Raw genomic sequence first — 17,709 nt, 5'->3', positions numbered from 1 at the left:
AAACCCCCCAAAAAGTGACCCATACCGAGCCGTACCGTGCCGTACCATGCAGTGGAAAAGCGCCATAAATCTCCCATAGTGAAACAGTTAGAAAAAGAACGATGGGTTACTTAACATAAACCCGGGTTCTTTGATAACAGAGTGAGGTGTTTCACAAGCACTTCCCTCCTTACATAGGTACGGGAAGAAATCTCTCTATAATGACTTTGGCAGGGGTTGACCAGGCTGATATAGGTGGGGCGGAGCCTGGTCACAGGTCGACCTGTGTCAAAGGGTTTACGTTAAGTAACCCATCGTTTCTGTAAGGGTGTGTGTCCGTAGTACTGTATGTGTATGCGTCTGTATGGGAGAGAGAGTGGGAGAAAGAGATGTGTTTTCCATACATAAAACAATTTTTAAAAACATGGAAATAATTTGTAATTTTTATCCTATTGTTTAATACATTTATTTGCTGGGTCATTGTCATTATGGGTTTTGGTTATTTTCCTGTAAGTACCTTTGAAATAACTGAAATCATTTAGTGAAGTGAACATGTACTAACTCCATTTGGAAGCAGATTGTCCAATGACCACATGGAGCAAGTCCTCTTCTTTCATTACAACAGAAAGTTTTGCTCAAACCTATGAGTTTTAATTGAATGAACAGTTTGAATGCACATTTAGTCTTTCATTAGATATGCCAAATGCTGCCAACAGACTAACTGCAATACTTCAGAAAATTTAATTTTGCAGTAATTTTAAATACAAAAATGCAAAAAATATGCAAATTTGTTTTCTGTATTTTTCTGTTGTGTTTTTGGTTTCATATTAGCAGAGCATTTAGTTTCAGCATAGTTACAACTACATGACATTTTCTTAAATTTTATATATTGTGCATCTGATAGATATAATTTGCATCATATCCATAATAAAAATAAGTATTTTTGATGATATTGCTTTTACTTGACTTTATTTACATATGTGACCTTGAAGAAATGCAAAAGTAAATAGGATTATTTTACTTTCATATTGTGGTGCTTGGATTACGTTACTGAATCCTTTTTTCATTAATTAATTTGTAACTGTAATGGAATAAATTTTAAAGTAACCCTCTCAAGCCTGTATACACTACTATTCAAATGCCTGGGGTCTGTAGGATTTTTAAAATGCTTTAGAACGAAGTCTTGTATGTTCACCAAGGCTGCATTTATTGGATCAAAAATACAGTAAAAACAGTAATAGTGTGAAATATTATTATATTTTAAAAGAACTGTTTTATATGTGAATATATTTTAAAATGTAATTTATTCCTGTTATGCAAAGCTGAATTTTCAGCAGCCATTACTTCAGTCTTCAGTCAGAAACATTTCTTATTGTTATCGATATTGAACGTTTTTTATCTTTTCACATTTCTACAGCAGTATTTTTTTCAGGATTCTTTGATGAATAGAAAGTTTGAAAGAACAGCATTTATTTGAAACATCTTTTGAAAAAAAAAAATCCTTTGTAACATTAAAGATGTTTTTACTGTCACATTTGATTAATGTAAAGGGGACATCGGATGCCCATTTTCCACAAGTTGCTATGATTCTTTAGGGTCTTCATGAAATGTCTGTAACATACTTTGGTTAAAATTTCTCAATGGACGTGTAAAACAACAGCCTTTTTATTTGGTCAAAAACAGCTCTGTTCAACAGTGGCCCATTTCGGTGCATGTCTCTTTAAATGATAATGAGCTACTGCTCCCCCCACCCCTCTCTTCCATGGGGCGTGTTGACAGGAGACACAGAAAGTGCTGCCTTGGACTCTGTATATGGCTCGGAGGTGGTCTCATTCAAATAGCTATCGACCTACATAGAAACCGGCTGCAAATTAAAACAGCTCGCTGGATGACACAGTTTTAGACCCAGACAGCCCATAACAAATTGGCTGCTTGTTTTCTTTTCAGCTTTTCTGAGCTGGCAGATATGCCAGAAACCTAACTAAATGCAAAACAAATAATGCTAAAAAAGTGAAAATTTCATCCGATGTCCCCTTTAATGCATCCTTTTTTTAATAAAAGTATTAATCGTTTTACAAAAAAGCCCCCAAACCTTTGAAAGGTAGTATATGAACCAGTTTTATAAAAGGTAACAGTCAAGTGCACATAATTTAAACTGGCTTAAGGACAAGAAATCACAACATCACACACCTTGAGAGCCAGGCAGTAGTCAGTGGGGGCCTTGTACTTGCTCCGGTAGTCCTGACCATAATAAACATTAACATGGTCCAACTGCAGGAAGCACACCAAATCCCTTGAAGCCTACAGTGATCAAAATAAACATATTAATATTGTTTGATGTTTATTACTGTCTGTTGTCAAATTTGGATAGTTTATTCTTCATAGCTTACAGTGCTCAAAATTGAGAAGATAAAGGCAAACAAAAATAATACTATATACTCATGGTATCAAGCAGAAGCAAATAGCCAGGATCAACCACAAGAGGATATCAGTGAGTCTGTGCCAAAGCATATTACATACAGACAAGCCCATGACCTTAAATATCAGAGAATTGAATACTAACATGAAACAATTGTTCACTTGTGACTGATTTCAAATTGTATAAGAACATGAAAATTCTATAAGAAAATAATGCATGGGGGTCTCTCTGGGAATTAAAGCCCCATGATTTATTGTAAGTGGATGACAAACAGCATATGGTTTGTGTAGAGTATCCTCAGAGAATCCATAAACAGGAAATTCCACTTGAATTCATTACGATCTGTGTCCATTTAATGGGAACATGACACCAAATCATATGATAAAACAAAAACACTCACACACACACACACACACACACACACACACACACAATAACACTGACCTTGGCTTTGCCCTTCGGCACAAAATAGATGCCAGATGCCCTCAGAAGAAAGTAGCGCTTCTTCCAAGACTTTTTGCCATCCTCCTTCAACCACAACACTCCCTCGATTTCAGGAACAGACACTGAGCTTCCACAAAAACATTCCTTCAAGACATACAGATACAAAATACTTCATCACACTGTCAGGCATTCTGAAATTTGATTTTTATCTTTAAACTCTGTCGGACATCACAACCAACACTTCTAAATTAACATTATAGTGATAAAGGCTTTGGGTCACACTAACTAACTGTGTGTATGTATTTGCATGTTAAACAAGGGAAAAAATCAGTTTATGCACAGCAGGCAATGAGCGCGTTTACATGCACGTTCTTAAGCCGATTATGCTTAATAAGCCGAAAACGCACTTGGTCATGTAAACGCGGTAACCTGTTTTCTTTTATCGGAGTAAGGTCATAAACGGCGTAAGCATAAACCGGTCGCAACAGGTAGTTTTTTGCCTCTTACTCATATTTCGCACGGCATGTAAACGCAATAACCCGCTTTCTGTCGGCTTATTGAAGTGCGCATCTGTGACACGTGACAGGAACGCATCGTTAGTGCAGGTTTAAGCGCATCTAGACCGAGCAAATGTCTTGCAGTAAAGAAAGAAGGAAATATATCACAAAAGCAGACTTTTTCATGACTCAGAAAATGATAAAAAATGTGTTCTCATCTCGTGCAGCAGAAGTAGAAGTGGTTCAGTCACAATGCTGCGTTTATAACTGCATGAGAGAATAATATATGAGCTGTAAGTTGACATGTTGCAAGCTTAATTTAACATCACAACTGACAAATGTATGGAATACTCGGAGTCAGATACGCAAATGATTATATTTTGACATTACTACAGGGAAATAAGCGGATTTATTAATGAAGTCATGTAAACGCAGCTTACTTGTGTTGTCAGGTTACTGATGTGCATGTAAACGGGGAAAACTGTTTATTTTAATAAGCTGATATTTGTGAGTTATCAGCTTACTGGTGTGCATGTAAACGTGCTCAATAATGAGAGGTTAGGCTAGTTAGTCTAGGCCTTTATAAAAAGTGTTTGTGTTTCAGCATGGTTTTGAGGTTTTCTGATTTTTACTTGAGACCCAATGTGCTTTAATTGAAAATGTACCATTGTACTATGATATCAAACTATCATTTGTATTTTAATGTGTGCTTCACCTCCAGCAGTGCCTCCTTGCTTCTGTCTGCCATCTCAGAGGTCTCCTTCCTCCCAAGTAAATAGTTCTTAGAAACATACATAATATGCAACAAGTGAATCAGGGTGACAACATAAAACATTTAAAGAATCATAACTCTTTGCTATTACTTTAAGCCTAACTTTGGATCATCGTGTGTACATATAAAAGTTTAGGCACGGTACAATTTTTAAATATATTCCTGTGAGGCAAAGCTGAATTTTCAGCAGCCATAACTTTAGTCTTCAGTGTCACATGATCCTTCAGAAATGTGCTGCTTCTTATTTTTGCGGAAACTCCGATACATTTTATTTTTCAGGATTTTTTGATGAATAGAAAGTTCAAAAGAACAACATTTATTTGAAAGATTTATTTTTTATTTTTGTAAAATTATAAACATCTTTACTGTCACTTTAGATCAAATACTGTAACTTTTTGAAACTTCCTGGAATAAAAGTATTTTATAGTAATAATAATGCAAGTAATAATAAAATAAAATAAATAAAAATCGTACTGACTGCAAACTTTTGAACCGTAGTGTACATTGTGGTTTTGAAGTGTCAAAATGTTTCTAATTTGGCTAGTTCTAATTCAGTAATTTTCAATACTTATTAGTGTTTATTTCTGTCAGGACCACTATCGTCAAAGATGATTGACAATTAGCATACAGTTTGGATTGGCGGTATGGTTGTGTTCTGGGCAAGAACTCCCTGCGCATTCATGCAGCCTAGCATGGATGAGAGCAGGGAGAGCAGCAATAACCCCCTAGGGTAAACGGAACAGAACCAACATAAATGTATTGCAGATATTGTTAATGTTCAATAATTTTATGTACACATTTTAGAATTAGTCTGATTCAAAGTATAATCAGAAGGCTGAATCCCGACTGACAGAGGAGGAGCTGGGGATGGAGGAGGGTAATTAGCTATTGAGCAATGCGAAAACTGCTGATAATACTGAGGGATCTTATATATGAATGCTTAGATAGGTGTCGTATTCCCATAGGTTGATGGGGATCAGCTGAGAGTCAGCTGATGCGAGCTTGACTAACGTGACCTGCCAGAACTAACGCTACGCTTGATTTCTATGATTAAAACAGATTTTGAATCTCTGTTTAATCAGATTTTTTTCTGTATATATATGTCACAAAAAAGAGCTTCACCTGTGGATTTTTGAAAAGTGCATACTTTTCAATCCGTTCAATGAACATGAGTTTGTTTTGACTGTCTCTGGTCCAGTTGAGCAAGTTCTCCACCAGGTTCTCATGGTCTTCAAAAATTCTCTCTGAAGACAAAAATCGAAAGAGTGAGCGAGAATGATAAGGTACAAAATCATCTTCTTGTTGTCCCTCAGGTTCACAGGTCATCTAAGCATGTGCAGGTATCCTCACCCATCTGTAGCTCAGGTATGGTCTCAACCAGAGCCCAGTCCGGACTGTAGCCACAGTGAGATTTATCCAGCAGACTGTCCAGCACCTGCCTGACCGTCTGCCTCTCATCCACCATCATGGTCTTTGAGCTCTCATCTGACATGTGTACACGTATCACCAGCTGATGAAGAAGATTAATAGGAAAGGAAAGTTTGGTTCATTCCAGTACATTTAATGTTAACTTTTATATATATATATATATATATATATATATATATTTACACATACATTTTTATGGAAAGTGACATTCTGTAGATACATATACAGTACATTGTGCATATATATAATTTTTTTTTTCACTAAAATAAATCAATGACTGTTTAATAAATGTTCTTGAATTTGAAATGGATCAATTGGATGGGATAAAGAAAGAAAAGTAGCTAACAACTGGACTGTAAATATGGAAATTCCATCAATACGGTTTCAACTTCATCCTAGGATGCACCTGATGTTGGATAGTTTGGACAAGCTGGCATGCCCAGAATGTATTGCTAAGCTATCTGTTATCTAACCAAAGGGTGGCTACTTTGAATAAATCAAAATAATCAGGTACTGAAATTAACATGCGTCAACCTGCAAAATGCATTAAAAATAAACCGTGGCAGTAGATGCTATCAACTCACTTGCTAATTTGGCAGGTTATAATTCATAAATTATATTCTATCGCTTTTTATTAAATTATGCTCTGTTCCGTTCCTACAAGAAGTATTTAACAATAGCAAAACGGCGTAACGGTGAAAAGACTTTTTCAATCTGTTCTCACTGCCTAGGCATAAGATAAATTCTACATTTCCAAGATTTTTGTGCACCGCTATACAGACACCAAAAGCACCATTTAGCATCTTTATAGTGACAAAGCCAGAAAGCCAGCTGTTTGCAATGAGAAACACTAGCTGTCAATATACTGATGTGAAGAGCACAGGAATGTTATCATCAGGAAATCATAAGGTCATAGGGAACAATTTTGTTATCATTAAATAATATTTTGGGGCATGACTTTTTTTTTGGACACTTTGGAAATGAGAACAGATCGACTTTTTTTCGAATGGATGTCAGAGAGATGAGTTCAATACACTGACTTTTGTGAAGAAACAGCCGATCAATTTATGAATCGCCTATGTGTTCATCTTAAACATGTTTACCATTAAACATTTATTTTAGAGTCTGCTATATCTGGAATTTACAACAAAATAAATGCTGCTTTATAAGAGCAATCACAGAGAATTTTGTGACAATCAGAATTCATTTTATGGCACTACTCTTTAATTTTTCAGATTTACAATGAATATGCTGAAATCTAAGCAGTGACTCATAAAAACGTGTTTATTTCTGATATTTTTATGATGGCTAGTAGATGTTCTGAATGGCCAGTAACTTAAAAATTTAGTAGTCAAACTGAGTAAGTCAAAAAAGTTTATTTCCAACCCTGGACATTATATAGTTCCGATTTTATTTTTTTATTTTTTTGTTCAGTACATACTGTAAGTCCCATAATATGAAATGCATATTAACATCATGCTTTATTTTGGTGCTGTCTTTTAATCAGTTTTGATAAATTTGATTTTGTAACGTGATCTTATGAACATCTCCTGACAGGGACCCTTGTTAAGACCTATAGTTACTATCGTTACTTTATTTCCCTTGATTCGAGAATGTGAGCAAAACCAAAGAGTATTGACATGTTTCTTTATATTTCATGGCATGTATATCATCATAGCTAATCTAGCTTGTGGAATCTTACTCCTGAAATATAACATGGGTCACACTTACATCCAATTAAAAATATCAGGAAGATCAAATGTTTGAAATATAATTAAATAAATGTCTGTAACAAATTCAAGAAAAACGTGGCATGCATCTAAAGCTTGTGCACTTGTTGGGATATTGTATAGATGGAAAAAAATAATAATTTGTACAGTATGCTACAAATATGTTGTTCAAATCAGAATGTTTGACTTTGCTCAAAGATTTATAGGACTGAATTGGAATATGATGTGGATCTTTAGAAACGTGGCTTTAATAAAGACTAACTGGGAACAGGAAGGACAACTGGCTTTCATCCCTCTCTATTTCTCATCCCATTTTCTTTCTTCTTGAGAGTAAGGAATGAAGAGAAGGGAGAGAGAAATGTTGCATAGGCACATTAACAGACAGCCCTGCCAGGGGTCCTGAAAGCCATCAGAATATTAGGGAGCATGTGGCACTTTTCCAAGCCTGACCTCCGCAGAAAACACCCTACTAGTTTATGCTCTCTTAATTCCCTCTCACACATGTGCTCCAACAAACACACACTATATGACATATCTGGCCTGCCTCATTCTTTGACTTCAGCACAAACAATCTATCACACTGTGCAATAATATTTCAACTGAAGGAGTACAAACTCAGAAACTGCACAAACTGACACTGATAAATGCAGGAAAGGCTTATTTTGACAGAACAATCACTAATTTTCCTCTTATCGACTAAACTGAATCACTGCGGCTTTACATGCCTTGCATTTTGACTAAATTGAACGTGACATTTTTTAAAACTTTGCTCAGGTCTGCAAAATCAGATTTTTCCTCCACAAGCATATACACTGGGATCCAAAGATCTGAGACCACTTGTGAAAATGTTTCAATTTCTAAATTCATTTTTTCTTTTCATTACAATATATCAATTATATTATCAGCTATTTGGGTGAAAGGTTGAGCTGACATGGACTCCACAAGTGCAAAACCTGATGAGAATGTTCTGAAGATCATCTTGGTTTATTTAAAATGGAAGAAATTCTGACATTTTATCGAGTTAACATGGTCAGTGTAAGAAACTTGCTTTTTTGAATGTGACCTTTGTTAGTTTTTAAAAATATATATATTTTAAACTTCTTTTTTATTAAATACTGAAATCTCTCATAATTTCCAGCTTTTGATCTTCAATGGGGTTTCAGACCTTTGGACCATTGTGTATTATTATATTCTGCTGTTTTTATTCTTGTATTATTGAAAGCGTATTTGACGCAGTATCATTCCGTATCGGTCTCACTGCACCATTGCTGCTCAATACTGTCAGTTTTCTCTATACACATAATGAAAGGAAACAGTCATCTGTCTCGCCTACAGAGGCCCAATCACTGTACTGTGTCTAATTCATTCACTTGATATTAGCATGTGCCTGGTGGCATCTATTTTGACAGTGCCTTTCAGATGAATAGTGTAATAGGATAGATCGTCTCTCAAGAATAAACGCAAACCTCAGACCAGTTTGAATGACAATAAAAAACCACAATGAAAATGTTTCAACAAGTAATTTGAAGCGAAAGCTTCACCAACATCTTGTTTGTGCATTTTGCGTTCTAAGCAGAGAGAGACTCACAGACACACGAGTGACCTATTTTCTACTGTGCATTCATCCTATGAATTCTCCTGCTATAGAGTGTCTGAAGGGCTGCATCATGCAGTGAAAGAGGAGGTTCACTGAAACTTGGGGGACCAGAGAATCACAGGGGCTTTGACTCACCTTTTTCACCTGGGCTTCTTTAATTTTCTCTAGTGCCACACGGATTTTCTCAGCCTTCGCTTTGGCAGCCTGCTCCTCCTGTAAATGACAAAATTACATGTTAACAAAGAAACACACTCACATAGTATCACGCCAACAGTCTGCTAGTTTCATCCGTTACTGAGGCATGAAATCAGACAGGTGAATTTCTGTTTTACACTTACCTTCCCTCTCCAACATGCAGTCATCACATCCATTCAGACCTTTTAAAACAAACCCAAAACCCTCGCAAAGTCTGATCAACCAGCAACCAGAGACACAAAAGGAAGTTACACGACCACTCCTGAACCACCTCTCATGTTAACGGTTCCTTAGAGAAATGGCTGTTCATTCATTCAATACAAATTTAAAGAGACACACAGATTTGTAGCAGCTGAAATATTTCTTAAATCCAATAAATGGATGTTCTCGTCACAGATGGCAGCTATTTCAAGGCCTGACAGGTACTTCCAGCTGAAGTTTCAGAGCTGCTGCAGGAATGGCCTCTGATGGAAATCATTCAAATAATCCAAAAAATACGACTACTGCCACTCAATCTGAAGGAACGTGAAGGCGAAATGTGCATTGGCCGTGACACACAGATGAAAACGCTTCCCCTCACATATCTTTACACCCAGAGCACCTTACACACAACTCTACTCCTCAACATTGGGAGGGATTGAGACCTCCCCTTCTCTTCACTGTCTCGCTCCCTCTCTGTAAAACAGCTGCATGTCTCTGGTAGCGTGCCCAATCACAGGGTTTAATCCCCCTCACCAGTAGACCAAGCCGCCATCAGCTATAAAAGACCCTCTCGTACCTCTTCTCCAATCGGAAAGTACATATACTTCTCTGCAGCCAATCAGTGAGGTTTGTTTCTTTGACTTTCTTTCCACTAGCCAATAAAGCTGAGGCCAAATGTAGATGACATTATTCTCTGATCCTTTTTCTGTGGTTGTGGAAAAACACCCTCCCTTTTTGAATAATATCTAGGCCTTGTATTTATTGTTTTTCACATTTTAAAAAGGGGGTTTTATAAGGACGAGGGTTTTAAGTGACACTGTGTTTAAGTCAACTTTGAATATTATTATGTCATTTTTTTATAACAGGATGAGCAGGTTATGGGCTGATTAAGAAATACAAAGTCAGAGGCAGACAAATAAAGATTTCAATATGCAAAGTATATGCAATGAAAAGCATATAATGAAGAGGAAGGAAGGAAAAAAGTGTGGTATACGTGATATGAAAGGACAGTTTCTCTCTTTCGAATTACTATGACAGATGCATATTTATGATGCAGAGACAGAGAGAGAATGGAGAGCTCTGCAAAAAGCCGAGGCAGAGGCTTCGATAAAAAGCATTAACTTCCCTTTTAAGTCTTTTTTTCTTTTCTCGGGCTCTCTCTCGCTCTGTTTAAGGCAGAGAGTCTGTGTCTCAGCAGTCTGGAGTGAGTCCATCCAGAGTGAACAGGAACGCAAACACTGTTCTGATGAAATCATGAGGAAATCAGAGTGGGATTTCAAGAACATCTCCGCCTCGGTTTGTGTAAATAGATAATGACTTGGTCTAAGGTCATGACAAATATATTAAACTTAGCTGACTCTGCTTCATTTAAAGAAAGGAAAAAAATCCTAAACAACTAAAAAAAGACAAACTCATTATTTAATAACACTTTGAAAACATAGGACTGAAAAATCAAATTTAAACCGTAATAAAAGAAATCTTTAGGTTTCTGAAAATTTAAACAAAGAAACATAATGGTGTAAAATTAAGAAATATTCTGCACTATTTCTAGGTCACTAGAAATTCTCGAAAAATTCTTAAATCATGTTGGAATAACATAGGTCACATCTTGCATGTACATCAAGTGCCTGTTCAAGTGGATGCTCTCATTAAAGCAAATGGGGAATGCAGCAAAAACTTCTGAATTTAATTCAAAATAGCTATTTCTGTAAAAACTTCATATACATGTAAAACTTTCATTCAAAAACGTATTATACTATAACAACAACCAGAGATAATGTTGTAATGCAGCACAATGAACTTGAGAAAATAATAAACCATATTAACTTGGCCGTAGCAGCTTCAAGGTGTAACAAAAGCTCACACAACCTTGAAAAATCAAAGTGGCGTCAGATTTGGATGCTTATTATTTAGCTCCACGTGACAAAAGCACTCTTACCCACAATGCTCTGCACCTGCAAAGCGCCTTTGCTAGTATGACAACATGGGAATTACAGTCACATGCATAATAATAGCTGTTCTCAGGAATAAATTAAAAGCAAGAAGTTATTCAATATAGAGCCTTTGTTTCAAGCTAATTAATGCTTATTGGAAAACAAATGCATGGCTGTCTATGCTGCATGGCTAACAGCATTATTGAAGGGATAGTTCACACAAAAATGAAAATTCCGTCATTGTTTACTTCCTCTCTTTTCGTTCCAAACCTGTATGATTTTCTTCTTTGTCTGTGAGAAAATTTTATGAGAATTTATTTATTAATTTTTACTATACAATGGAAATCATATACAACATAAAAAAAAAATCTTCTTTGTGCTCTGCAGAAAAAAAAGCCTTACAGATTTGGAACAAAAAAAGTTGAGTATATAATAAAAAATTTATTTTTGGCTAAACTATCCCTTTAAAATAATACTGTTTAACACACAGAAAGTCAAACTGTCTGAGACACCACTTTCACACAAAAAACCCATAAGAATAGGTAAATTGGTTTCAGTTTTATATAGTTCTTGAACTGAAATGGTCCTAAAATGAAATGATATAAGTGATGAACAGCCATTTCTTCAGGGAACCAGCGATAACTTTGATAACTCACCAAAGCATCAAACACAAACACAAAATGCAGACAAAAACCCAGAACCTCTTTACAAATCTGTTTTATATACTAAACACATTTCTTAACCGAGGTCCAAAAGGATATTCGTAACTTTAATACTTTACATTAGTCATGAAAACCACAAAAATTCCTAAACATACTACTTCATCTCTAAGCCTACACATACATATATATATATATATATATATATATATAAAACGATAACACCTTTCTAACCTTCAATCTGTGAATGCTAATAACTGACCATTATGAACTAGAAAATCTGACTTGAATCATATTTTTAAGAATTCCTGTACGCTACAAAATAAAAGACATAATACACAACCCAAGCTTTCTCTTCAGAGAGAGGTGCTAGGTTGAAAGCATTAAGGAGGACAAAACATTATAGACACTTTTGACTGGATGATCTGATTTTTTCTTGAAATGGCTGCACACATATGAAGATGGCAGCAAAGAGAAAACAGGAGATATAGCACTTTAAAAAAGTAAGGCAGTGTGGGTGGAGCAAAGTGTCAAGTCTGGCAAGAAGACTGAGGTTAAAAGGCTTTAGTGAAGAACCAAAATAAATCCAAAAACACGCAGAGAAAAGAAAAGAAGCAAGCGAAAGGAGGCGTCACCTTGGTCAGCAGGTGAGAGGGTTTTCCTGCAATGTTTTTCAGAATCAGAGAGGTCTCCCTGTCCAGATACGAGTGCTTTAGGGTGCAGGGAAAAGACAAACAGAGATTAATCAGTGCAATGATTACAGTGATTTCAAAAATGATAGAAATACATACTTGATTGTGGTAAAGCACAGAAAGTGTGGAAGCATTGCCTGAGCACTGATTATTCAAAATCAGAAAGAGGTGGCATATAAAAGTGTGGATGGAAAACAAATATATAAAATAACTGTTTCGTATATAAAATATTGTGATCACAGATCTCTTTTAAAAGCCTTTTTGAAAAAACAAAGAGCTGAGAATAAACCTCTCCTGATATACTACAATTTTCCTTTCGTAACCAAAATGATGACGTTATGAAACCTTGAATTAGCACAGCTATGCTAAGAGCCAGTATTTTGAGAATGAACATACTGTGTACACATATCCCCTGTCGCGCACAAACACACTTACAGTACTTTGATCCACCTCCCCCTCCTGTGAGGTGAAGTCAAGATGCCGTCTGGTAGCTTTACCATTGGTCCTTCGCAGTGAGACATGCTGGGAAAAGGGGTGGGGGAGGCAGTGACATCACATCACAGAAAAGGTGCAAACATAAACACATTAATCATGCAGCAGACAATGCAAAACAAGGCATCCACAAGCAAGGGTCAATATATGCCGCCACTCTTGTTGTAAAAACATGTTCTGGTTTAATAGAATATAATTTCCATCTAATCGACAGTATGCCACCGATACTATCAAGAAAGTAATCTTGACTAAATTTACACTATTACATGTACAGTGGAACTCTATGGGGCATGTTCTTTTTTTATCTGTAATTTTCTTACCCTCATGTCTTTCCAAACCCATACGACTTAATTTAATCTTCAAAACACAAATGGTATTATTAATATTCTCTAATCATTTTGGTTCATCCATTCAATGCCAATGCAACCAAAATGTTGAATCTTCAAAAATAAGTCAAATATAAAGACATTGTAAAGTAATCCATACAAAATAGAGTGGTTTAATCCAGGTCTTCTGAAGAGCCACGATTGCTTTATATGATGAACGGATTTTATGTAGGATTTTTGTGACATACAAACATTGATCAGCGCACATACACAGAGCACATCAAATATGGTAAACAGAAGCTTAACCGTACTTGCTTGATGCATGAGAACAAACCTCACTAAATGATGACCAAAATTATTAAGAATGTTAAAAACATCTTCACTCGTGTTCTGAAGATGAACAAAAGTTAATGGGCTTGTACTAGCTGTTAAGTTCTCAAAATGGACATTTTAGCAGTGGGCCTATAGTTCTAGGTGGATAAAATACTAGTTAGGCATTAACAGTGCAAGTCCTGTGGGTGTGAGTTTGCTTCATGTAAACAATACTTTGCAGATAGCTACGTCATGTCCCTTCTATGGTATCCTTGCACAAAAAGTTACTGGCTTTATGAGGAGTTTGACTTTACATCATATTTTCATCATATTAGTCTTGCATATTTGACACAAATAATGCAAGTCTTTGGCTACATTTTAGAAACAGTCTATATTTTACATTTACTCTTGCTGCAATGCCTTGCCAGACAAAAAAAAAATCAATTTTCAGATCTTTACAGTAAACATGCTTTTTGTTTGTTTTTACAAATTATATTCTGATATTGTCCATAGAATTGAACTTTTATTGAACATGACATGCTTTCAAGCTTTATAGGTCAATGGATCCCTGCTTCAATATAAATAAAGGTCAGTATCATTTTCAAATAACTTTCATTAAAACATCATATAATGCTTTGAAATCCCTATCTGTTTTATACTGTGTATCATCCCTGCAGTACATTCATGGAGCCCCTGGATCCACAGAGCAGTGGCTGAAAACCCTTGTTTCATATTAATATAGATGACATTATAGAAGCCATGTCATCTGTTGCTCCTATAGAACTTTTTTTAGTGTAAGCATACAGTACAACAACAAAGATGTTACCAAAACCAACACATCATGCATGTAAATAAGTTAGAATAGCACAGCCATATAGCATAACAGGTGTTATTGTCACACTGTACTGTTTACAGTGACCAGCACAGTGTCTGTGTCTCTACATGTCACGTAATAATGTCATGCAAGATTACGACAGCAAGATTTGTGCACACATTCTCTCTCACACACAGACATGAAATTCTATCACGTTGTTCCATCTGTGAAACAGCGCTTGTTTACATCTGAAACCACAGTATGTATTTTTTAGCTGAGTGAAGTGCTCGGGTCTATATATCCTGGTGCGGATGAGCAATGCTGTGGTTATAAGAGTGGCGAAATATCATCTCTGGTTTATTGTTCTGACAACAGTACTGAAGAACTATTAAAGCTCAGTGTGTGTGCTTGTGAGAAATTGGTTATAAGTAAGTGTGTGTGTGTGAAAAGTATGTGGCCAGCCAAGAGATGACTAAGCTTTAATGATTCAATGGTGTATTCAGCGAAACCTCGATCATCACATTTCCCAAAACCACAATACAGACTTTGCCCTTAACAAAAGAACAAAACTGCTATGAACAGAACTCTGTGTGTGTGTCTGGGTCAGAGGGAATGTTGACTGTCCAAGTAAAGCGACCCTCTTTGTTCTAAATTGTTTAGTGAATAACAGGATAAACTTTCTAAAATGTCAATGACTTTTTTTTTTGGTAGTAATTAGACTGACTTTAAGACATTTATTAAAAATAGAATTATGACTAAGACATTAATTAGTCTTAGTCATAATTCTACTTTGAATAAATGTCTTAAAGTTCCTGTCTGAAGTTACATAGATGGGAAAAGATTTTTACAATTAGAATTTTCTTCTTTTTAACACCCACATATACACACACAAACATCCATATTAAGCAACTCTTAAATAATGAATCTGGCCAACTGATATGATGAAGTATTGAAGTCAGCATGAAATCAAAAGTTGACCCTATTTACTGTCATGCATTCTCATGGACTTTTTTTTAGTGATTCATCTGACATATCACATTACAAGGGGAGAAATTTTTACTCTTAATTATTAACTTGTTTGAGACAATTAATTTTACTAATTTATTAATTTTACATATTAATAAGCCGTTATGTTAAAACAATTATAAGAAATAATGGTAACAAAAATTATCAAAATAAAATTGAATTCAGAAATTAAAAAACAAAAATGTTCACTATACAAACGATGCATTCAAATAACTGTTTGTATAAACTGCATACTTAATGTATTTTTTAATTAAAGTTGCATTGAGTAGTTCTTTAGCTAGCTTAAGCATCTCTGTTGTACCAATGCCACAATGGTGAAAGATGCTGCAATGTTCATCTATCAGCGTGGATCAGCATTATCATCTCTGAGTTCTGTCAATGGAGACGGTAGCTAATGAGTGTGAAGTGAAACATCACCGGTCACGTCATGCCAACATAGAAATACATCAGGCTGACCAGCACAAATTAAAACACTTTTTTTTTTTTATAGAAAACTACTATGAGTACAGTCAGTCTTCTTTTCATGCAAGTGAACCCCATTCAGATGACTCTTCAACATTGTTTCTTAATGGGTAAAACTTTTTAAATTAGCATGAAAGTGCCAATGCATCTTTAACAGATTTAAAAAAAATGTAAGAAAAGATGAAAAGAAAATGTAAAATGGGTTGTGAATTACAATTCATGTTGACTTTATACTTGGAATACATAACCTGATGTTGTGAGATTCGCCTTCAATCTATGTGCTAAAGAAAGCAGCGATTGTGATTGAGACCATTATCCCTGTGTTGACTGAAAATTCCTCTTTATCCTTTTTCTTTAGTAGATATTTATTTTATGGTGTTGTGCTTTAGTTTTGAGCCCCTCACATCTGCTTTCAGTTTTCTCTCTGCTACGTCTCACTCTGCTGAAACTCTCAGAGTAGCATGGTCTCTCATGCCTAATAAACCTCTGGTCCTCTATGGACATGCTGTCATGTTACCGTCCAGTTCTTCTTAGAGTCAGAAATCTAAGCACTAGCTATGCAATAATTCAAAAGGAAAAAAAGAGTGAAAAAAGATTTAATATCATGTTTGAGTGTGTGTGTGTGTGTGTGTGTGTGTGTGTTACCTCTGTGCTAGGCTGGCTTTGGTTCTGATTCTGTGACTGCACCTCATTCTCCTGCCCTCGAATGTCCAGTGAGTCCATGCTGGACGCCGAGGCAGAATTGATGCTTGACCTGGACGAATGACCGATCGAGCGCACTTCCTGGTCACTGACCGTACCAACCGATCCTGTGCGGCGATGATGTGTGTTAGAAGGCGGGTGAGACAGAGTTGCAGATGAATATGAGGAGGAGGATGAGGAGGAAGATTCAGAAGTCTGCCTCGCTGCCTCGTCCATGCTCAGGGATGCCTTTTCTAGCTGAGCGGTGATGTCTTCCAGGGAGATGTTGGAGGCCAGGGGCCGTGACTGGCTGCTGCCACCGCGTACGGTGGAAGCAGGAGAAGCTCTGGTGCTGCTGCTGGTGCTTCCTCCACTGCTGCCCCCTCCGGTGTGTTTGGTGCTGGCCGAGCGGCCTGTGGGTCTTTGTCTAGATTTGCCATCTGAGGTCTTGCTCATGGGTTTGACGATAGTGCTGAGCTCTTGTTCTATTGAACACAGGTCAGCCATGAGGGCGTCCAGGTCCACTGTCTCACCTTGGTTAATGGCTTCTACATAGATAGACAGAGGATGATTTTAATTCATTTAATTCAAGCATGCTACCATTTAAAAGTTTGCATTAATTAATACTTTAATTCTGCATTAAATTGATTAAAAGTGATAGTAAATACATTCATAATGTTACAAAAGATTTCTATTTTAAATAAATGCTGCTCTCTTAAACTTTCTATATATCAAAGAATATATAGAATTCGAGCAAGTATTATATGTGTAAATATGTGTGCGTATCATAATTGTAATGTGTATATATGTGTGTATGTGGGTATGTATATGTATATATATATATATATATATGGGTGTATGTGTGTGTGTGTGTATATATATATATATATGTACATATCTGTGTGTGTGTAGTTATTATGTGTAAGGTATATGTACGGATACATATATATATATATATATATATATATATATATGAGATAAACTGTTCTATTTTTCTATGTATGTGTATTTTATATATATTAAACTAAAATAAACTAAACTAAACTTAA

The 17,709-nt window shown here is 36.0% G+C and overlaps 1 protein-coding gene across 1 annotated transcript in view; it reads right to left on the bottom strand.

Moving 5' to 3' along the window:
- LOC107705038 (ras-associated and pleckstrin homology domains-containing protein 1-like) overlaps positions 1-17,709 on the bottom strand; it is a 54,299-nt gene that overhangs the window by 12,640 nt on the left and 23,950 nt on the right. Inside the window, exons 4-11 of the mRNA XM_016508154.1 lie at positions 16,625-17,208; positions 12,491-12,565; positions 9,002-9,079; positions 5,462-5,621; positions 5,234-5,355; positions 4,055-4,120; positions 2,843-2,986; positions 2,170-2,280 (exon numbers count right to left, since the gene is read on the bottom strand). Coding sequence (XP_016363640.1) covers positions 2,170-2,280; positions 2,843-2,986; positions 4,055-4,120; positions 5,234-5,355; positions 5,462-5,621; positions 9,002-9,079; positions 12,491-12,565; positions 16,625-17,208 — 1,340 coding nt within the window. The remainder of the gene's footprint in view (positions 1-2,169; positions 2,281-2,842; positions 2,987-4,054; positions 4,121-5,233; positions 5,356-5,461; positions 5,622-9,001; positions 9,080-12,490; positions 12,566-16,624; positions 17,209-17,709) is intronic.

Source organism: Sinocyclocheilus anshuiensis, unplaced genomic scaffold, assembly GCF_001515605.1.
Source record: "Sinocyclocheilus anshuiensis isolate Anshui unplaced genomic scaffold, SAMN03320099.WGS_v1.1 scaffold2533, whole genome shotgun sequence".
NCBI classification, from domain to species: Eukaryota; Metazoa; Chordata; class Actinopteri; order Cypriniformes; family Cyprinidae; genus Sinocyclocheilus; species Sinocyclocheilus anshuiensis.
Note: the sequence above shows the minus strand (reverse complement) of the source record. Positions and strands in the feature narration are given on the sequence as shown.